The 24,756-nt window shown below is 31.3% G+C and overlaps 1 protein-coding gene across 1 annotated transcript; it reads right to left on the reverse strand.

The window, feature by feature from the left end:
- Nucleotides 1-3,228: 3,228 nt before the first annotated feature.
- Nucleotides 3,229-5,171, reverse strand: LOC113848095 (zinc finger CCCH domain-containing protein 15 homolog). The gene is made up of 2 exons (XM_027477479.1): nucleotides 4,978-5,171; nucleotides 3,229-4,163 (listed from the first exon to the last, which is right to left on the reverse strand). Exons 1-2 carry the CDS (start codon nucleotides 5,071-5,073, stop codon nucleotides 4,029-4,031), a joined length of 231 nt encoding a protein of 76 aa, XP_027333280.1. The 5' UTR covers nucleotides 5,074-5,171; the 3' UTR covers nucleotides 3,229-4,028.
- Nucleotides 5,172-24,756: the final 19,585 nt, after the last annotated feature.

Here is a 24,756-nt window from a genome sequence, read left to right on the forward strand (position 1 = left end):
AATGGGAAGGTAAAAGTCTCAAATTCGTTGTCTATCTTTTTAAGCCAAATATGATGTCATACAGTCATTATTAAAATATCTAAGTCTGAGATTCTCTAACACATAAAACATTATTATGGATCTTGAAAAGGAACCGGCAAATGAAGAACCAGACGCAGAAGAATGGGAGTTGAGAGTCAGAAAGGTAAGCCTCGTATTAAAAAATTTGTTAGTCATAAGAAAAGTGATTTTGTTTTCAAATATTACTTCGGTTAACTTGCATAGCAGGAACGAGAAGAACTGCCATACCCATATGGTGGTCATCCCCTAAACCAAGTTGAAATAGGAGAGAGTTCATCTTCTAAACGTCAAAAGGTACCCAGTTTTATTTTTCGTGTATGAGATGTGGAGCCACATTATAATTGGGAGTACCCATAGCAATCACAATTTTTTAATTTTTTTTCCCTTTTTTGTGGATAACCAATAGATATAGTTGATTATCTCAAAATATCATGTAACCTCTTTTGAATTTTCAGTAAACTTTTTGTTGGGTTACATTGATAAATATATTCTAATTCGGTCCTTCAATATTTTTCACTTTTTGTTCTTTCATTTTCTTGCTGTAAAGATTAGGATTAGCTAGTGTGTGATTTATTAACCCAGGATGAAATTTCAAGATTGAATTATATTATTTTTATACACACTATCTATAATGGTTTTTTATATAAAAAAGTATTTATCTCTTTTTATTACATTACTTATGTTATCTCATCTCATACTTTTATAGCTATTTCTCTCTTAATTGTAAAATGAAAATTAAAAGTATTGTACAAATAAATTTTCTGTTTGAGGTTATTCTACTTGGCTTGTTTTGACTGGTTGTAGAAGGATCCACCTATAGAAGAAAAAGCTGACGCAAAGGGTAAAACCCCAGAAGCAGACCTGACAACTAAGAATGAAGTGATGAAAAATCAGAACCACAACGCTACAAACTCTTCCTTGGTGCCATATTCAATGTTGTCTTCCTCCAAAGCTTCAATCTACTCGTAATTCTCAACTGTTGTTTCTCACCTTATCTCTTTGAGATTTTAACTGCCATGTCACGTTTTTTTGATATTTCAGGAATTCTCTCTATGATCCTATATTTGAGAGTCTTGGCCTTCCAATTGACCCCCATCTTAGGGTGTGGAAAGCATTGCAAGGTAATTACAATTAATTAATTAATTACTTTTTTGAACTATCCTCATTTTCTTTCCCTGTTCATAGCAGTTCATTGACTTTTTATCCAGTGATATATAGATACAATTTGAATGAATTTATCAATAAAAATTTATAAAACACACTCACACATATTAATTTTATTCTTCTACATGCACACTTGGTTTATATTTTAATTAGTCTCTGTAACTAAATCAAGGAAAATTTACAGTACAATCGAGCATTACATATGTATCCAAAAAATCTTCCAGTTTTTTCTTATAAGAATGATTTTGTTCTTAATGCAGATCCAGAAAAATATGGGTACTACCTGTTGTCATGAAAAATGTGTGGCAATTCTCAATATCCGATCGGTGAAATGGGGTCAACTCAACTGTCTTAAGAGTTTTTATTGTTTTCCAATCAATTCCGAAACATGGGATAATGTCACTCTATATATTTTGTTGTCATCAAGAGTTTAACCAGTTGAGACCCATCTTACTTATTTCTGTCTAGTACCCGTGTGGTGCATGTCTTTTTCATTTCAGTACTGTGACTTGCATAAGCTAAATTTGGTGTAGTATCTATATACAACTTTTTATTATTTTTCATGGGTTTAGTTTATAGTAGTACCCCCTCTTTTTATTCATGCCTCTGTTAATAATGGCTATATTATAACTTGTTCTGCACATATTTTGTAGAAAATGAAAGAAACACGTTGAATGATTACATATATGAATAACTTCTTATAAATCATCATTAAATATTATTTAATTGTTAATATTTAATTGTTTAGTGTAAAAATAAATAACTATTTGCAAATTTAGAAAAAGATTTATCTAATTGCAAAATATTGATATATTCTTAGTGGAATGGACCATCAAGTAGGAGTTATCTCTTTTGAACCATAGAGTATGGGTGGAACCTTTTTTTATTTAAAACTCTCTCTCGCCCTCAAGCGGGGGTTTGAGAATTGAAGATAGACGATAGGAGTGTGATTTCTTATACAGCTTTGATTTATAAATATTTTAAGTTTTAAAATTTATTCAAAATTTTTTGTCTCTCTATTTCTCTCTTTTTATCAATTACTTTATTTATTACATCTCTTTTTCTATTCCTATTTCTCTCAAATTATAAATACTCAATAGAGCGTTAAATAAATATTTTTCTTTTACATATAACAAATTTTCAACCCTTTTCCCAATTCATATAGCATGTCTCTAGAGCTTAATATCAACAAGAGACTTGAGACCAATCTTTCTTGTTTTTTAGTCATTTGAGGTCTTTTTTTTCCTGTTTTTTTTTTTTTCAAGAGGAGAGGAATAAGATTGTAATTTTCATATACAATATAGTTTGAACTTACATTCCATGTATCTAACGTTACCGCTAGGTTACTTTTATCAGTTCTATCCATTTTTTCCTTCTTTTTCTGCTCCAAGCCTGTTGTCTAAAAACGTGGGTTGGAGAAAATGGCCACGCCCATGTACCTGGACTTGGGCTGCTTTAAGTATATTGGACTTTATTTAGTGCGAGGTTATATTTAGCCTAATTTTTAAAAAAAATATTAATATTTACTTTTTATAACATTTTAAGAAAAGATTTGAAACAAACGATTATCTTTTTGCTTTGGTTCGTTCCTAATACTTTCCTGCTGAACACTTTTTTTGGGCATTATCGACATCCCTCTGGCATAAATAGTGCCAATTTGCTTCTTTCTTTGTTCCTTTTTGATTTAAAAAACAAACTTGTTAATGATATTATTTTCTTGCATGAAAGGTTTTAGCACATTAATCATGTTCAGTGAATCATATCTGTATAGCAGACCAGTGGAGAATGAATAATAGCATCTTGTTTCGATGGTGCTTATTTTCTCCACGGTCTCATCACTAGGAAAGAATGTTTTCAAGATTCGGTTCTTTCATGCTTTATTCACTCTATCTTGCTCACAGTGTTCAATCATATTTTAAAATTTAAACAAGTGAAAAGGAATGTTGAAAGGAAAATGAAAGAATACAGCTAAATTATCCACCACCACCTTAACTCAGGTTTCATCATTTGTAAGATTTGTAAATAATATTCACACTTTCTGTAAAGAAGTAGTGAAATTGTGAGTTACATAAAAAGCGTAAGGAATCTTGGTTGCACAACTATGATAATTCAACCAACAATATCACCTCACACAATAGTCCTTGATGCACAGACATGCACACATTGACTCTCTTGAAGTATTGTTTATTTGGTAATAAAAACTCTAATACCATGCCAGAGACAGATTCTCCTAAACTCTCCAGGTAGAGCTCAAGAATGTCTATGATATCTCAAACAGTTTCTACTTGCAAAGTCAATCAGTAATGATGAAATGGAAAATTTTCATAGGTAGGTAAATAGAAGGAACTTGGGTGCCCCTATGCTAATGAACGCAGCTGAAACTTTCTCAAGCGTAGTTAAAGAGCTGTGGCAATTGAAAAATAGCAATGTTATAAAATCAGAGAAGATAACTATATTGCCCAACTATACGGAAATGCTAAAATCGGAGAAGACTCTCATCATTAGAAAGACAATGAATTGTAATGTTCCAGCTGCTCATGATTCACAAAGTTTTTAAGGTGAATTGAGCCACCCTGGCAACAATCTTTTCAATCTTCCTTTGCAAAAGGCACAAACTTAATATTCCAAAATATATTGCTCCAGAAAAAGATTTTGATCCCAACAAAATGAAAATTTCTTATATCACTAACATAAAAAATTTTAACAGATGAAACTCTCTCGAGAAGCATGAATGAAAATATTTAGTTTACAATATTTCTCTTCAAAGTACCATAAAGAGCTTTTTGCACCAATGCAAATAAACCTCAATAGCGAGAGTTATCAAACACCCATGGCTCATGCAAAAACAGCTCACGGCCATTCATTTGAACTGTTCCAGCAGCAATATCTTCCGCACGTTTCCTGGATACTTCAGCTTTTCTGGCTGATGCAGCAGCATCCTGAAAAAGAAGTACACATACCATCAATTTGGAGACAACAAAGGATTAAATTGGTGATTCCCTGCAACAGAACAAAGCTTCTCACAACCAACCAGCTTAAAAGTGCTTCAATCTGATTGACTTGAGACTTTCGGCAGGGAAGTTTAACAAATTGCTTGCAATTTTATCCCCAATGGCTAGGGCATTTAATTAGTCAAATTATCGTATTGAATACATCTATATTCTTGGTTCTTTGCTTTTCCATTTTCTTGTCATTGGTAATAATCAAAATCTAACCAATTAGTTTAAAAAACATTATCTGATTTGCATCCTTCTACTTTTAAGGGAGACAAAGAGCTGATTGAACTAAAATTAGTAGCATGTGCCAGCAAATCTGATAACAATCTAAGGGCATGTTTGGAGACAATTAATTTTTAAGAACCAAACACTTATTTTTGAAAAGTTGAACCAAAAGCTGGTAAAAACGTGCAATTAGGAAACCCCCAACATATTTCGTGTTCAAACAACAATTTAAATTAGTTATCCGATTTTGTGATTGGACCACCATATATCATGCCATCAAGTCTTGATACTCAGAACTATCCCAAGATGAAGTGGTCTTCTTTGTTGATCTAAACTTCATTACAATCATAATTTTGAATATATTTTATCTAAGAAATACATAACCACGACTCACTAAATTATTGGATAAAAAAGTCTCGAAGTCATATTGTTAAAATTAAGAAGAAAATGGAATGCGAAACGCAATAAACAGAGAAAGAATGAAAAGCCCTAATGTGAGTAATTGGGAAAGTGAGAGATGAAGAGGCGAGACCTTCTGGCGCTTCCAAGAGAGGAATTGGTGTTGTGTGAGGGTAGGCTTTGGCCTCTCTTCTGCGTTCTTTGCCTGTGATTCAATATCTGCTCCCATTGTGTCGTTAACGACCAAACCTCCAGACACTGAACACAAGGGCGACCCCAAAAGGATATACTTAGCAATAAGGCCCTCAACGATGTCTCGTATGAATTGTACCTTACTCCCTCACTTTTCTTTTTTCAATATTAACATTTTACACAGAAGTTAAGACAATAATTTACATTATAAATTTTATAAATAATATTTTTTATTATGATTTTATTTATACTAATTTTCTTATTTATTGCTTTTAATTTAATCAAAACTTATAAAATAAATTATCAAATTCATTTGAACTAATTCATTTTATGCAATAAATTTTAAAAGATTAAATAATGAATGCATTAAAATGACTTAATCTTAATGAAAAGATAAAAATAAAAATAAAAATTTATTCATTTTATGCAATAAATTTTAAAAGACTAAATAATGAATGTATTAAAATGACTTAATTTTAGTGAAAAGAAAAAAATAAAAATAAAAATATATTTATTTTATGCGATAATTTTAAAAGGACTAAACTCTCACTTTGGTTCCGGAAAAAGTTTGAGTCCAGCATTTTAGTCCTTGAGACATTTAAAATATTACGTTAGTTTTCAATTTCTTTCTCAATTATTTATCTTAGTTCCTGACGTCAGACCTCGTTAAAAAATTGTAACAGAAGGTTGAGTTAACAGAAGGTTGAGTTGTCACGTTAAGTGCTATATCAGAATCCCACTTGATAGAAAATGAGTCATTTTTGGAAGTTGGCATGATAATTTTAATTGCAAAACGATGTTGTTCTAATTGAAGCCTTTCTTGCCCAAACTTAATGATATATTTCCTCATTTGTGTCGAAGAAAAACCCTACCCTAAGTGCACGCATAATCTCTCCCAAATTTTTGTTCGTAGTTATGTTTGGGGGTGAAATATTTAAAGATTGAAATTTGTTGTAGTGGAAGAAGGGTCAACAGATGAAAAATTTGGTAAAAAATTTCTTAATTCATTGAGTCATTTTTTTGTTTTGGAGACAAATAATCCTAAGTAATGTTTTGGGGACGAACAAGATAAGGAAATTAGATCCGTGGCTTTTAATTGTGCATGATTTTTGTTTTCTATTAGTTTGATGAGGGTTTTTTAATTGATGGATCTATGTATCAGCCCCTAGTAATGTTTTACATTTTTTATTTTAGGTGTTCCGTAGGACTGTGAGGACTTCAGATCGTTTTGGTTATGATCTGTGTATTAGACCTTTGATGGTATGTCTGTCCCATGGAGAACAATCAATGATGAGAGCATTCATGTTCTACCTTCTCGTGTTGAGGTGAAGACTAAGTATGAACTGGGAGGAGTTCATTAGGTAGGCAAGTGGTTTCAATATCTCAGATTTCTGTTGTGATTGAGAATTTTTTTCTCGGTCAGGGTCACTGTGGCGATTCACATGGTGATGAATCTTCAGAGTTTAGGAGGTAGTAAGAAGCAGGGAAGTTCCAGTGGTGGTGGAAATTGTCCAAATGTATGGTCAATGTTGGTAAATAGGTCCTTAGATCAGAACTACACTGTTTTGCAGTTAAAAGTGACACTTCAACTTTCAAAAATGACAATATTTCTGTCAAGTAGAATTTTGATATAGCACTTAATGTAATAACTCAGTTTTCTATCACAGTTTCTTAACGAGGTCTGATATCAAGGACTAAAATGAATGACGGAAAAAAAAAGTTGGGGACTAACATGATATTTTAAATGTCTCAAGAACTAAAATGTTGGACTCAAATTCTCTCAGGGACTAAAGTGAGGGTTTAGTCTTTTAAAAGTCTAAATAATGAAAATATTAAAATGACTTAATTTTAATATATTGAAAAAAAATTAAATTTTGCTTAAAAGAGAAGAGAAGAACGGAAAAAAAAAAAAAGGAAAGAAAATATTTGATATTTGAAGGAAAGGTGAGAATGAGGGAGGAAATTTTTTTTCTATACAAAAAAAAATTGTTCTTAAATGGAAGATAATGGAAAAAGAAGAGGAAATGAATTTAGATTTTTTTAATAAAATATTTTTCAATCTCTTTTAATAAAATTTTAACTATTAATTTTTGTTTTAATGGACAATAAAAAAATTAATTAATAAAAATTAAAATGGACAAATTAACTTGTAATTGATTATTTTAATAATTTAATATAAAAATTAATTATTAAGATTTTGTTCGAGAAAATTTATTGCAAACGATTCAATTTTAAAAAGAAAGCATACAAAAGGAAATCACATGAAATTTTAAGTTTTTTTTATTTTATTTTAAATATTTATATAATATACAAATTAAGAATAAATATTTTATTAAGAAAACAATCTTATAAAAAAAAATATATTTTTATAATTATTTTAAATATAATTATTTTATATTTTTTTATACATATCATTTTTCACTTCCTATGTATGTAGAACATGTATGTTCTATGATGTGTACATATAAGCAAATAAATTTATTTGAATTTCTTGTTCATATTAACTAAAAATATTTTTTTATAAATTATTTTGAGATGCGTGTCAAGGATAATGTGTCTTAGTATTTTATAAAGATTATATTTTTATTTTTAGGAACTTTATCAATATTAAAAAATTTCATAAATTTCTCTTAGTATATGTGTGTAGCACATTCAATTTTTATAAATTTTTTTTCTCAAAATTCTTGATGAGTAGTATCCAGTTGAAACAAATACTCTCTCCTTTGACTAAAGAGCACGTTTTTTATTTATCAATAGAATATTTTTTCGAATACACTAAAGTTACTTACCCTTTTCATTTTGGAACAAATGTTAGAACGAAAATTTTACTCACTTTTTCTTTCATTTTTGATGCAACAAGATGGAGAATAACACTTTCTATTAATATTAGTTAAGTAACATTGTACCAATGATAATTCATTTCACTATATTTTAGTTTAACTTAAGAGAACCCGCTCACCACTCCCCCACCTCAATTAAGTAACCAATTAGAAAAGCTTATTTTTCTTTTTTCTAATTTTCAGTCCAATAGAGTAGAATTCAATAATGTAATAAAAAATTTAAAGCCACTAATTCTTTCTCTCAATTTCGGTTATATGACTAATGTAGTAGGCTACTCTATTTCATCCTCTAATTGAACATACTCCCGAAACCTATCATACATAATTCTTTCTCTATCTCTTTCTCTTTCTCGTTCTTAGTGTAGTAGGAAGGAAAATATTAAAATATGCTAAGTTAACTCATCTTTACATCTTTGAATTCTCACTCTTTTTTCTCCTTTATTCCAACAAAAATTCTCCCTCATTATTGTTACTCACCTCACGTGTTCACTCTCTAAAGTTCAGCACCTAAAACTCAACAAAAAAAGAAAAGAAAATTAACTTTTATCCTCCACAAACAACTAACATCTGACATTTCCTTTATTCACGGGAGTTAACCTACATTGTGATAAGAACCAAATCAATAAAAGAGAATTAAAAAAAATAAAAATTTTATTATTGATTAAATAAAGTACTCCCTTGCCTTCCCTCCTTCCCTCCCCTCCCCCCAACATTCACCTAGTCCTTTGAAGTTCAATTAAGTTTCAAATTAATTGAAGTATATATATTAGACCCTATTCATGCTTAACCTTAGGTTGAGCAACTCCAACATATATTCTAATAGTACAATTTTGCATGTCATTATTCCTTTTTTCATTTCTATCAATATTGTAGTAATAACCGGTGTAACCTATTATTATTCAAAAGTTTTGGCGACAAAAGCATGGTCAATAAGCTAGACTTCATTTTATTCTTTACCCTTGTCGGCTTATGAACTACATTGATGTTTTGTGATTGTAGAACCACTTCCTTGTTCACCATCTTCTTCATCTATGTGGTAACATCAACCGTTGCTCATATGTCATTGTTCTAAATATGCATAACAATACCTATATGTGCCTTTATCTTGACTAAAATAGAAAGATCATAATTTGTTAGCTCTTGTGATTATTGTGGTAAGTTGGCCTGCATGCTTATGAGCTTGAACACCTTAATCATTAATGACATGAACATGTCTCAAATCAAATCTAATTTAAGTAGGTGTAATGTTGGTGGGTTAGTTGAAACTCTTGAAACCCAACATTTCATATCTTTCATATCTTCATCATGATTCATATTCATATAAAGGTTACCTCTTTTAGTGAATGACCACTCTTATTTTTTGTTTCTTTTGCTTCCGTGCCATTAATGTCATCTGCACAACCTTGATCCTAGTTTTTCATCACTAAAATTATTGTTAGTGTTGATTTACCATGGTTTTCCTCCTCTTTTTTCTTTATATCTTTATTGTTTTTACTTTCTTGCTCTACAGAACCTTCACCTCAACCTAAATTGCCACATGGGTCACATTCAGGCTGAAATCACTCAATCATTCCTTTTTGAACTCATTTTATGTCAGTTTGTTTATTTAGAAATCCCACCATTAAAACCAATTAAGGGTTTTCCCTCCATTGCTACAAGAACAACCTTTATATTTTCTTTATCTTTAGCACTTCTTAATTTGAAATACTTTTCAATTGTGTGGATTCACCCATACAAATCATCTCCATTAAATAGTAGAATGTCAATCCTCCTCATTTGTCTTGATGAATAAACTAATGCTTAGATTCAAGCTAAGAATCTTCTCCCCTTGAATCATTTTCTTCTTAGTCCTTTTTTCTTTATTTTTTGCCTTTGACCCTTTCCTTTCCTAAGATTTTGTATCTCTCGCATAACTACCTCAAACTTATCATTCACCTATTCTTTATAGATCTTCTTGCTCCCATCTTAATTCATGACTCACATCTTATTGATGATTCTTCCATACCTATATGCTTAGTTCCAACGCATCTAATCAAGTTCTCATCTTTGTGTAGACTATAAAACTGCTATTAAGACATGGATATTTGATAACAATTGATAGGAATCAAATTAATAAAAGATAAAAAAAAAAGATAATTTTATTATTAATTTAGTGGATTTCTTAAGTTATTTAAGAGAACCTGAACTTTCCCTACTCTTAAAAGCGTATAATCTTTTTTTCAATTGACAATCTACCTTTCTTTCCTCTCTTTTGTTCTATCTATACAAGTGATATTCTTTCTTAATTGTGATTAACTAATTAACCATTGATTATTACTAAAAAACCAATGTGTTATATAACACTACAACTGCAAAAAAGTAGTTTTCTTGTAATTTTGAACATCTTAAAGAAAAAAATATAATAAGAAAAATTCATTTGTTCTTTGCTAAAATTGCATCCACAAGGTAAGTCAATCAGAGTTCCATGAGAGCCTTAGCAAAGCTAGAAAATTCCCTTGTTAGCGTTTCTATTTTTAATAATTTTAAACCTCTTATAGATTTTATATCTTGCATAAGAATACACTTTTAGATTTCTCTTGATCCACCTTTTCAAAACACTCTAAATCCAAAAATAAAGTTCAAATCATCAAGATATGTTTAAAATATATAAGTGTTTGAAACTTTGTTTTCTATAGTAAAGAATGAGCTAAATCACTTTTTATTTTAAATTTTACTTTTGTGGTGATTTAATCTAACATGCAACTTTTTTTCCATGTCTACAAATGAAATACCTTTCGAATATATAATTTGAACACTCGCTTTCTATCCCAAACTACATAAGTGTCCAAACTATGCATTTTGTTAGTGTTAGTAGTAGTTGCCTTATCATTTTTTTTGTCAAACCTATGTACGAAACTTATTTGTGAGTGTCTAAATTTATTCCTTGTACCGTAATCTTTTCAATAAATCATCTTGAGCATCAATTAGACTTTGTGAAAATATTTACGCTCATTTTTGTAAGTGCTATTGAATTCTAAAAATTATGCTATATGAATAATTGCCTTATTTTGCTTATGTTTTTGACACACTAAAATTAGTAAACTTAACAAAAACTTTTTTTAATGGACTTGGTATCTTCATTTTTGAAAAATAAATGTGATCCATATCTTATGTGAATGAATCGAACTCTGAACAATGAAGTTATGACCCCAAATACAAATGTGTTTATATCTTCATTTTTTATTGCCTTGCTGTGTTAGTGTAAATGTGCTTATATGTATGATTACTATGTCAAGTGCTAGATTAAATGAAAAATTGTATGGAGACCTAAGTGCCTTAAACTTAGGACATTTTGTGAATAGAAATTGAATGGCATATTAACACCTAAGCACAGACATGTGATTTGAATTATTTGAATGCCTTGCTAGTAAGCAATACGTGTACTTGCCAATTGTAATGAAAAATTGTGTGAATGGTGGGGTATGGACTGTTAGTCCTTAGTTGGGTTAGTGCCTATGGGACCATGAAAAATGTATGGAAATGAGAAATAAACTATTTAGATAGTCAACAGGTATGGATACCTTCTGACTGTGAAAGGAAGTCAAGTTGTTATGTTATAACAATTGATGGTGAAAGATAAGAATGACCTCAACGTTTGAGAAATTTAATGGAGTCAGGTGACTTATCAAAAGTCTTTGAGTGTGTTATAGCCTAAGCCTCTAGCTAGGAGTCTTCATGTGGTGCTCTTTTAACCTAACTTTTTCCTGAGGTCTATTTTGTTAGTGGAACTAATTGTATTAGTAAGATTTACACTACCTAAGATTGACTGGTGAAAATCCTAACAAATTTTGATGGCTATGATTCTATTTTGCATGCAAGAGTCACATGAGCATGACAAATAAATTTTGGACCAAACCAAGAGTTTGTGTGGAAGTAAGATATGTATGCGTTTGATGTTTTATTTATTTCTTCCTGAATTGTGTTATTTGAAAACATATCATATTCCCCCTCTTTTTGTGATTGTGGTACTATATATGTTGTTTGAAATTCAAAGTTTTTACAAATTCTTAAGATGTTACTTTACAAGATACAACTCAAAAAGAGTCAACTAGCAAGTATACTAGTGTGGTTGTAGCAAGTTTTAAAATATAGAATCACTTTTGAGTCTCAAATATTGTCTTTAGGGATTGGTTTTTTCAATTATCAATTCAAAAATTAACATCTAGTTAAGTCATATAATTGATTGGAAGGTTTGCATTATGTGAAAAATTAAAAATAGCAAGTGCAGAAAATATAGACTTGAAGTAAAACAGAACTACAAATTTTGTATTAGAAAAGTATTAATGGAATGTAGTTAAGAAAAAATTTCACTAAATTCTCAATGACAATTTAAATAGGCTCTGAACTTCTAAGTGTTCTGGAAAGTTGATAATTAATTTCACTTAATTTTAACCAAAGATTAATCCCTTGACTCAGTGATCCTAATGTTCAACTTAATCACCCTAATTTCTTAGGCGTAATTCAATTAAATATTGTATTAAGAGTTAGAAATCATAGGATTACAAGATTATTAACACTTATGCCTAAAATACCATTAATCTTGGCAATTAACTCAGATATAAGAAACTAGTTCAATTTCCATTGATAAAAGTTCTCTAAGTTTAACTAATTAAATTACCATTACACAAGTGCAGTAAAACGAGAACTAATTGCTCAATCTAACAAAAAACTCAAGGATTAGATCCAAATCAAGTTAACATCTCAAATTCGGATCCATAGATCTTTAGCAAAGAAGTTTAGAACAACATTACAGATAAAAAAAATAGAAAGAAAGAGAGGAAGAAAAGCAACAGAAGTTCATTTTCAAATCCAATTCCTAATTTGATTCCTCAATAATTGAAACTTGGAAGTCGTCCTCAATCTCTCTTTAACTCTTCTAAGAAGTGAAAATGAAATGAAAATAAAAAAATAACAAAAAATCTAAATCTCTGAACTGAGTTCATATTTATAGTTTTCCTGCCTTTTTGGGGCGGTTCCTATTTCTGCAGAAAATAACCACGCAAAAAACTTTTGTGGGTTCTCTAGGTTAAAGTATTCACTATCAATGAAGAAAGTAATCACTCACAAGTATTTTTTTAGAAATTGGCTTGCACTGTTCACTATAAGTGTAGAGAGTGATCACACGTAACTCTCTTCATGTCATACCTCTTTGTAGTGTTCACTTTATATGCAAAAAGTGATAAAGCCTAGCTTAAATAGGTGCATGTGTTCACTTTGGGCACTGAAAGGAGTTACGCGCAACTCTTCATGGTATCAGACTTGCATGTGATCACTATATGTGCACAAAGTGATCACCAACTTTTCTTTTGGATATAAGCACCTTTAGTTATGACAACCAAACGTCACAAGCTTCAAATACAGTAAACGTGTATCTAAGGACATGATACTTGATCGTAATGTCACACACAGTTGCGTAAATATAGGAGTTAACATGCATAACCAAATATTCGTTTAAAATTATTCGTATAAATATTTTAAGTGTACATTATCAGTAATATTCATTCCATTTTTCATGTAATCAATCTAAGTATAATTTAAAGACTAAACTAAATCGTTAAGTGAAATTTGAAATTAACTGATTCACAATACGTTGTCACAAACATAATTCATTTGGAGGTTAAAGGAAAATAAAATAGATCTTGACACATGTTACACCCTTGGGAGAACATAACTATACATTATCCAAAGCATTCAAAAAGTAACTACCAATCCTTATATCAATTCTCCCAAAATTCCCATCATGCAAAAAGAAAGGGGCACACACACATGAATATGCATAACACTAAGTCAATCCAGAGGAGTATACTCCTCTGAGTGATCAGAGTCAAGCGAAGTGGAGAGGGTAGCATCCAGGTCGGAAGGCAAATTAGGCAGGTCCTCGTCTACATCTTTCAGCCAGCCAGGAGTAGGTGGGGGTATGCGAGAGTATGGAGAGGACAGAGGTGGTGAGGGACTATGGTGTGAGGGTCCAACCTCATCAATGGGTGGCAGTCGGCAAGTGGAGTAGGAGGGTGGGGTCTGACAAATGACTCAATCACCTGAATGTCTACACACTCAGACTTAATGGGAGGAGGGGAAAAGGGTCGAGGTACATGAGAATCAGGGGTACTGTTTGGGATAGGTAGAGGAATAGGGACATCAGTGTCCATGGGGGCAGGAGCAGCCCTAGGTGGGATAAGAAGAAATGGTATACTGGTAGCATATAAGGGTAAAGGGAAAACAATCTTGATGGGCATATCTGTAATACAACGGGTCTCCCAACCCATCTCAGTAACTGCTCCAAGGGTCATCCTGGTGAGCCCTTGGTAGATCATCTGCTGGTTGGTATCATTGTAGATCCACAAGTTATCCTCGGTCGGAAGCACTAACACTTTTATCATATCAGAACTCATCTGCACACAATTTACACAATGCACCGAACAAACAAACACACATCATGAAGAAGAAAACAAAAGAGAAAAGAAAGGGTGAGTGCATAATTTCAAATCAGAATACATAGAATACATGTAAAAGAAGTATCTTATTAAAAGTAAGTATGTCAAAGAATCAATGCTACATGTGAAATAAGACAAAACAGAGTCACTAGCGTTTATAAATGAGATGATGCAAGTCAATTATGGAGATTACTTATTCTTTTATAATAATTTCTTGCTGTCATGCAATGCATAGGGATCCCATGTACCATTTTCCAATCAATTCACTTTAAATCTCAAGGCGATCGGAGGACTCCATCCCTACTATCACATTCAACACATTCAAAATTTTATGACAATTGTCAACCTTACACTTCGCGAGTGTCATTTAAGAATGGGCCTACTGCAATCTTAGAAACGGGTGTTCACATCAGGCTTAGCAAGGGTTTACTGGCGACGTGACCTAGTCGCAGTGAGCTACTCTGCGCCATTGGGTCATCCCCCCTTTACCATCCCCAAGGTTCATCATTGATCCTAACACAAGCGTCCCACAGCTGTGTCAACTATAGCTTAGGACATTTCTTCCTTCATGAGCATGATGCATGATTATTTCATTTCCAATTCATCTATTGTTACCTAAGTCTTACCTAATTAGCATCACTAATATACATTAAGATGAACTTCAATAAGGATCAACTTAGAGTCTAATCCTCTTTGAGTATTTAATTTACTAGGGAGTACTTGTTAATCGTATATATAGTCGGATTAATGGTTCCCTTACTAATTATTTGCTTATTGATTTATAGTTGTACCACGTTGGGAATTTCTTATTTAGGGCCTGCATACTTTCCCTTCCTAAAGTCTTTGGGTCTTAGTCACTCTCCTTTCCTATTATGCCTAGTACATTATTAGATCAAATAACAATTGGGTCATAATTACTTATGGTTAAATTACTCGTCATGTTTTCACTCCTCTCTTAATTCTTTTTAGCCTTCTCAGTTTTTATATCTCCCATATCTTAAGATTTCACATTTTACCCTCTTCGCACGTGTTGTGCTTAAATGGACTCCTTAGGGTCTCGTTAATAAGTAAGTAAGTATATATATATATATATACATACATACACACACACACGTGGATTCCATCATGCCATTATTATTATTTTTTTTTTTAAAACCAAAATTTATTATCACGATTCTTCCCTCTCCCTCCTCAAGTCTTATATTATTCCTACTGTATCTGAAATTATTACCATGTAGTTAATTTATCTATTGGGGTAATTTATGGCAATTACCTATACGTAAGTTTTAGAGGATGTGCTCAAATTTTAATCTCATTTTCTTACATTGTTAGGAACGTTCTCCTGTTATTCTAATTTATCTATACTTGTCCTTGTTATAGTACGGGGAAATATCTTATAATTATTAAAGTCGATCAAGCGATATTCTTCCTATATATTTAGGAGAATAGCCTCAGTTTATCAAAACTTAAATAATATGCACAATTTAGCAATTTTTTATGTACAAAGTTAAACACATATTCATACAGAACACACTACGAAAGTAATATGAAGAAAGTTCTCGCAGTCACTAATAGAACTTAATGTAAATCTTTCATATGCATGCAAAAAAAAAAAGAGTACCTACTTGTACACCACTAAGTCACTCATCACTCTCGTTCATCTCTCCACTCTTCACTCGTCTATCCCAAATCCATTTAGTGTAGCACCCAATATCATGATTTTTTCATACAAGTTGAAATTTTTATGACCGTTCATATTGTTAATTGGTATTAATTATGTGTATATCTTTATTTCATTTCTCTTTCTCCTTAATGAAAGGATTGCATGCAACAAAATCCGGTCACACACACAATATAAGGATTCGCTAAATATATCATAGAAGTTCAACTAACATGCAGCAAGTTCTCAGTCAACATGCATGAAACTTTAACACAAATACACACACCATGGACTCTCCCTTACTTGCTAATAAGAGTCTTGTGATGGAAGGAAAATTGTTAAGCGTGAAGGGTCCCAGTCCATCTCGGTGCAAACCTTAGTGGAATTTTCCAAAGTGATGGAGCGAAGATTAAGGTATAGGGAGATGAAAAAGTGTGAGAAGGGAGAAAGGACTTAAGATTTTTTTATTTTTTTTTACTAATTAGCTCTAAAGGTGAGGGACAGAGAGTTATTTCCTTGGCATTACACACACATTTTACTTACTTGTTTTGCATGCAGATTATATTTAGTTAGATCCTTTCCTAATGGCTTTCTTGAAACGAGAATGGTTCTCGAGAAAGAGGTGCAAGAATGTCTTATATTGATGTGATTACAAGTAATTCACTATGGTTCCCAATGCCACTCAACGTGTGTATATGTAAGAGTAGCTGAATTATGATTACCCAGTCGTAAGTGTTTGAGGGAATGGTCATATCAAAGCTAGATTAAGGTGTTTAGGTGGCAGGTATAGGGGTAAGAGAAGGACATGTTCAATGTTTAAATCGGTGGAGTATTTATGGCAAGATTTACACTTCTCTCCACCAAGATTTTGAGCTGTAACTATGTTTATTATTTTGACACATAATAGTGCTGGTGCATGGTTTGGCTAATTGACATGACTGAGAGAAGGAGATGGTGGAATACACATGCAGTACTATGAATTTGACATTCTAATTCATGCCATGCAAAAACAAAGTGAGATGAGGGCATCACTTTATTATATTGGGCATTCATGTATAGATAAAAGAAACACTTAGTGGAAAATCTCATGAACTGGTTCAACAAAATAAAGGTATTCTTCCTTCACCTCACTCCTAATTTAATTGTTAAAAGACGTTAGTACAATGAGGTTCTACAAGCAAATAGTTTTATAAAAAAAATACTTATCAAAAAGAAATAATTGAACAAGGAAAGAGGGTCATTTAGTAAGGATATAATTACATGACCCTTTCATTATACTTTACTGAATCCTCTTTATAGTTGTCACTTTATGTGCCAATAGTGATCACTCCTAGTGTACAACTTTGGATTCTTCACCTTTTAAGTCCAGATTTGCCACTTTCTTGTATTTTCTTTTTTAAATTTCAGCCTCATGACTCTTAGCTTAGAAATTCCTATAAGATTTTATTCTAGTCAGTAATTTATACCAAAAAAATGCATAAAATTTAAAATAACTAACTATTTAAAGGAAGTTTAACATTTTAGCATTTTTATGAGATTTTTTGGTTTATCAATCAACTTTACTTTAGAAAAAATACTAGAAATTGAACTAACATACTAGTAAAATATGGATTTACCATATGTCATTACCTTGTCCATCTTCTAGGAATAAAAATGAGCTAGATGAGGAAGGATTATGGACTAAACACAATTTGGACTATAAAAGTATATATGAGGGTTGAGTGATTCTACACATATATGAAGTGAACTTTGTACTAGTACCCCAACATGTTAGCCTTAGAATTTTTCTTATCCTTACCTCTCATGTGTCTGTTGAAGCATATAGATGTGGACCACTCCCACCAAATCCTTCCTCTTCTATTGTCAATTTCCATGTATCTATCCCTCATATGTCCAAGTCTGAAGTTGTAGTTAAACAAAGACCTCGAAGGCTCTATTTTGTAACCACCCCTAAGAAGATTACTCTATCTATGAACTAACTTTGTCTCCTTAGAGACTTACCAAGCCTCAACTTGTTAGATAGGTTAACTCATCTGACTTAGAAAAAGACCTTTAGAGGATGACTCTTAGTCTTTATACTCTACTGCTGCAGGATTTTACCAGTAGTATGGTGGGAATAATTAGGCTTTTATGTTCTTTGCAAACGTTAGTACTATAATGAATTATACTATGCTACTTTTTAATATGTCATTTAATTTCTAGCTTCAGTGGATATCTAGACTTTAATAGTTATTTTGGGATAACTGTAACTGGATCTGTGCACTTCTTTAAATCAGTTATGCTTTTATAAGACTCATGGATGAGAAATGAGGTAAAGTATAACTTGATTTTCTTGGCACACAAATGGACCAATTTGAATCTAGTGAATTGGTGAGTGCTACTAGATATGGCCAATCAATTAGGTAGAGTAAATTGAATGTTGTTATATAATATAAGATGATTGTGAATGAAATTTTTACTTTGAATAGTAATTTATGTATCGTCCTAAATTTTGTAATATTATTTGATTATTAATATAAGGGCTATGGAGATTTTCATGTATTGTGTACTTGATATATATATATAGATCTGTTCATCATGATCCTTCAAATATAAACATACAAGGTTTAGATACTTCTTCTAATATTCCTAGAAATGTCTACCAAACCTCATAAAAAGAAGAATAAAACAAGAGTATCCAATCTCCAACCTACTCTTCCCTTAATGAGTTTTATGATGTTATCTCACAAATTCATTATAGATAAAGAAACCCTTAGGAAAGATTTCTACTCTGAGGAATGGAAACCTTAAAGAGAGTGGTTCTTCCAAAATTACAAGAGTAAAAATAGATCAGATATCCAAGAGGAATTTTACCAATTTCTTGAGAAAGTCAAACAGAATATCTCATTCTTTGATTGACATCATGCTTATATCATTCATAACAATATTGATTATCCCTGGCAAGAGGATGTCATTAGTACTTCCTCTGCATATGTTATATCTTGGCAGATTAAAGATGGACAAATTGTTCAGAGTGAACTGCCACCCACAACTCATTATCAGTTACCAAACTTGAAAGACAAAAGCGGTAACCCTGTTATTGCTACCCCTTTCAAAACCAAAAATACTGATGAGTCTATCACTCCCAATGATATCCAAGGCCTCATAGAACAGGCTAATTACACTAACATATACCTCTAGGTTTTAGGAGAAAAAATCTCTGTGAATCCTGTTAAACCTAAGATAGAAGAAATAGCTTCTTCCTCTTCCCAACCTCAATTGGAAAAACCTCTTTTCAAGTCTTTTAAAATTAGTGCCAAAGCTAAACAAAAAATCTTAGTACTTAGACAAAAAAGAACCAAAGCCATTGACGATAATCAAAATGAGCTACTTAGTAAAATTACTAGCCTGCTCACTACTGTCTCAGATACTCCCCAAACTTTTGAAGAATCTAGCACCAAACCTAGGACTAGATCCCTTGCTAAAACCGTCAATGTCATTTCTAAAGTTGATTCAGAATAATATTCTGAGACAGACTCCATTTTAGCCATTAATCTAGTTAATAACTGGAAAAATTCTTCAAAGATTTATTATAATAGAGCTTCTGCTCCTGATATTGTCTTAGATATATATATATATATATATATATATATATATATATATATATATATATATATAATATGTGTGTATGTGTGTGTTGTAATGAGAATATACATATATGCGATGATGTAGGCTGGTATGAGCATGTGTACTGATTATGGTGGAACTAGAATTGTTGTAGATGATTGGAATTGGACTAAAATTTTAGCTAAATGTCTAGTGCAAGGTGTTCTCGCTGCAGCAAGAGATGTCTCGCTGTAGCGAGATGGCTTGGGAGGAAGGCGAGAAATTGTCGCCTTCTCGCTGTAGCGAGAGAAACAATTTGGGGTGCAATTCTAAGTGCAATCTTGCTGCAGCAAGAGTGTTGCGACCATAAAGGGATTTAAAGAAGTTTAAGGTTTGGGGAATCTCATTTCTCATATCCCCCTTCAAAATGTCTTCGATTCTCTAAATTTCAGGTCCTATTTCATCGATTAAATTGCCTCTAAATCCGTTTGAGAGCAAGATTGAAGGTTGGATTTACATTTGGGGTGTTTAGAGGTAAGTTTGTATGGTTAGAGTTTTGGTTTCTTAACCTCATTCTTTGTTTTCATGGTTCTCTTTGAGTTTTCATGGAAATTCTCCATGTATTTAGGACAGAACCTCTATGGGGGACGATTCTAGTGTTGATTCACATTGTGGGTCTTCGAATTGAGGTAAGGGAGAACTCTACCTTATCTCCTCGTGTTTGATTTCCATTTATTCTATTAAATATTGTAATGTGGCTGAGATAGAAGGTAGGAAATGTGTGTTTTAATGAGAATTATTGTATGTTTGAATGCAAAGTGATGTGTGATGAGTTAGTTGAACCATTGTGGGTGATTGGGTATTATGAAATGCCATTGATTGATGATTTAATAAATCTAAATAAATATGAGCCTATGTACCGTGTGATGTGAATGAATATGGACCTGTGTGTCATGTATTGTGAATGAGTATGGGCTTGAGTACCGTGTATTGTGAATGAATGTGAGACTGAGTGCCGTATGCAAATATGAGTATTGTGTGTAATTGAAATGTGTGTGAATGAGGCATGTTAAATGTCGTGGTAATGATGCTATGAATGATTCAGCGATACACTGGAGGTGTGGAAGATGGGAATGATAGAAATACCTTGGAGAAGAGAGAGTGGTGGTGACACCAACAATGAGCGTGAGTGCACCACATGTCACACACTTTCCTCCTTACTAGACCTCTGACCACTAACTTTGTAGAGCGACCCATGACTGCACACATGGTATCGTGATGTGCGAGTAACCGGCGACCATCCATGGTGTGAAACTGTGATCACAGTGAACGTGGCTATGTGCAGTAAGTGCACGCGTGTGTGAAATGTTTTGGTGCATCAGTTATGAATTGAAATGAAATGCTTGAAGGTATTGCTTGTAATTGTTAATCTTTAAGTAGGATATGTAGGAGTACATATGTGTATGCAAGGTGAGTCTCTAGATTGTTTGTGTGATAGATAGGTAAAGTACTCACCCTTATATTTATTTTTCAGGTAACCAAAACGATCAGCACTGGACTCAATGAAGGGATGGATGAAACTGCTATAGGATTAGAAATTTATTTAAACTATGATGTAATTGAATTAATCATGTAGCAATGATGTGATGCAAGTTATAACCCATCCTTATTTTGAATATTTTAATGAACTATGTATGGGGATGAATCATTTTTGAATGAAATTTTATTTTCTCCCATTTTGTGAAATCAGATATTTGAAGTTAAATTTAAGGTGTTACAATTTACGTCTAGCTGTGTGGTAAGATGTGATATTTAGATGGATGAAACCATTTAAATGAGATTAAATAGTGTACTAATATGGAAAAAAAATATTTATAAACCATGAAGTCTATCAAGTACTTAGAAGACCAAGTTAGTCAATTATGTCTTTAACATCACCAAATAATTATGTGAGGATTATATTTTCTTTGCATATAAGTTTGAGAAAATGAACCAATTTTGCATCCTAAATATTTAAGCTTTTGAAAATATTATTTTGTTATTATAGTTGTTTTGTGTTTAATTACCTTTACTTTCATCTTTATAACTATGTGTAACTAAATATTTCTTACCGTGATGTTGAGGTAGATTCTTGTGATATAACCTCTTTTGAACCTAGTTTAATTTTACGATATTGATATTATTATTATTATTATTATTATTATTATTATTATTATTGAATTGGTCACTTAAGGATAAATTCTAGTTAATGAATTAATAAGTGATACTACCATTAGTAAGTTAATAGAGCTAAGAGGTATTTTGAGTTTAAGAGTTAAGAGAATTAATTTATCACATAGACTTCTAATCAATTAATTGAGTTTAACAAATATAGCCATTAGAATAACATATAAATAAGAAGAATGTCACTATTGCGTGATCATTAGATAGTTGGAACTACTGATTAGATTATTGGTTATTACTTTAAAACAATGAGATAAAATTAAATTAGGAAATATATAGGTAATCATAAAATGAAACTGAAGCCTTAGGCTTTTATCCATATCAACAACAATTAAATTCTCACTTTTATCAATTCTCTTCTTGCACTCAGGTATAGCCGTCGCACTTGGCTTGACCGCTACACTCCTTACGATGTCTTACATGATGTCCTACTATGATCACGCTTACCTAGACAGCTACACTCCATGGCTAATATTATTACGCGTACTATAACATAATGTCATAAAATAATATTTTCAATATAGCGAATGATCAATATATATAGCACATGTCTCCTAATATGTGTTTTAGATCATGAGCTAAGGAGATACCTTATTGCATTTATCTCTTTTCTTACTTATTACTTGAAATATATTTTTCCCCTTACCTTATGGGGTGAGACTCTCGTTTTGGGTTGTACTTGATGGCTCAGACTTTGATTGATGTGTATAAGGCGCCAATGCATTCCTTTTTAAAAAAAAATGAAGATATTGAGTCCATTAAAATTCAGTTTTAGACAGATTTACTAATTTTAAAATGAAAAAAGAGAGTATAAAAGCAAGATCAAGGCAACATATTTTTACATAGAAAAATTTTATGGAATTCGACAATACTTACAAAAATGAGCATAAATGGTTGCCACATATCTAATTTGCACTTGTAAATTGTTGGGAAGCTTACACTAGAAGTAATAACTATAAAAATGCTAAACAACTACTATTTATACTTACAAAACTCAAAATTTTGATACTTATGTAGTTTGGATAAAAGGTGGATAAAATGAACTTCAAACAACACAAGATGATATGTTAAAAGCAAGATGATATGCTGAAATGGTATTTACGTGTTATATGAATTCATCATAGAAGTTAGAAAAACATGATTTAGGTTGTTGTTACTATAGAAAATAGAATTTCAGAACACTTACATGTTTTAGGCATATCTTAGAGATTTAAACTATGTTTTTGGATTTGAAAAGTAATCTAGAAAGCTAAGTTCAAGAGCAATCCAAGAGTGTGATCACTTGTAAAAAATACAATCAATAAGGGAGATCAAAATTACTAGAAATAGAAGTGCATGTAGGAAAATTTCAAGCATTCTACAAAATTTTATGGAACTCACTGTTTTATCTTGTGGATGCAATTTTAGTAGGGAATGGATAAGTTTTGGATTCAATTTTCCTTCTTCCAAATTAATGTTCAAGATCTTGACTGCCTTAAGTAGAGGAAAAGTAAGTTGTTGGAGGAGAATAACAAGTGATTTCTTTGTTTTTATGTTGAGTATTGGGTGTTAAACTTTGGAGTATGAACATGTAAGGTGAGTGACAAGAATAAGGAACAATTTTCGGTGTAATAAAGGAGAAGAGAGGGTGAGGATTTGAGGAAGTAAGGAAATAAGGAAAAAATTTTGGTGCAATGAGAAAGTAAGGAAATAAGAGTGACCTGCCATATTAGTCACATAATTGAGATTTAGAGATACAGTTAGGAGAAATAGTGGCCTTAGAAATTTTATTACTTTACTGAATTCTACTATGTTGGATCGAGAACGAAAGAAAAAAGAAAAATAGATTTTGTAATTGGTTGTTTAACTGATAATAGAAGAGTGGTGAGTGGGTTCTCTTTGACTAAACTAAAAGAGTGGGATAAATTAGAATTAGGGTAATGTCACTTAGCTAAAATTAAGAGAAAGTGTTATTCTCCATCTTGTTGCATAAAAAGTGAGGGAAAAAGTTAGTTTTTGTTTTTCTTTTTAGCATTTGTCTAAGAATGAGAGAATGCAAGTAATTTTAGTGTTGAAAAAAAGCTTAACTTACAAAACTAAAATTGTGCTCTTTAGTGAAGAGAGAAAATACTTATTTTATTCTTTTATGCTTTGGACACCCGTCATCAAGAATTTTAAAAAAATATATATAGAGTATACTAAATCAATGTTACACATCTACCAAAAAGATAATTTATAAATATTTATAATATTCATAAAGTCTTTAAATATAAAATATAATCTGTATAAAATACTTCAATATATTATCATTGATGTGTAGCTCAAAATGATTTATAAAAAATATTTTTAGCTGATTTGAACAAGAATTTTAAAAAAATTTAGTTGTTTAAGTGTATATATCATAAAGCCTACATATACTTACACACAAATGGAAAATGGAATGTTACAAGAAAAGCAAAGGGGGAGGGGGAAGGAAAAAAAATCTAAACTTTTTATAGTAGAATTTTTTTTCAATCTCTTTTCAATAAAATTTTGATTATTAATTTGTAGTTAATTTATTTTAACCATTGGATATCAAAATGATTGATTAAAATTTTATTGCATATGATCTTAATTTGAAAGGAAAGCGATCAGAATGGGTCACGTGGGATTTTAGTTTTTTTAATATATTTTTTAAATATTACATAATATACAAATTAAAAATATTTTTTATTAAAAAATATTTTAATAAAAAACCCGTTTAAATTATTTTTAATATTATTTAATTATTTTTTACTCATTAATTTTTTTTCTTATTTCAATCCATCTAAATATAATTCCTTTTTTTTTCACCTTTCATAAAAGCGTAGTTTAAATGTATGATTTATAAAAGATATATTATTAACAGGAATTTTCACTTTAACACTAACTTTAGAGATTAAAGAGTTAATAAAATATTTATTTGAATATTCTATAATGTT

The sequence above is a fragment of the Abrus precatorius genome, unplaced genomic scaffold (genome assembly GCF_003935025.1).
Source record: "Abrus precatorius isolate BTA unplaced genomic scaffold, Abrus_2018 Scaffold8, whole genome shotgun sequence".
NCBI lineage: Eukaryota > Viridiplantae > Streptophyta > Magnoliopsida > Fabales > Fabaceae > Abrus > Abrus precatorius.

Excerpts from the sequence above, each read along its gene's own strand:
- LOC113848095 (XM_027477479.1), bottom strand. The coding sequence starts at position 5,073 with ATGGGAGCAGATATTGAATCACAGGCAAAGAACGCAGAAGAGAGGCCA. Across the intron at positions 4,164-4,977 it reads TCTCTTGGAAGCGCCAGAAG|GATGCTGCTGCATCAGCCAG; the intron begins GTCTCGCCTCTT and ends CTTCTTTTTCAG.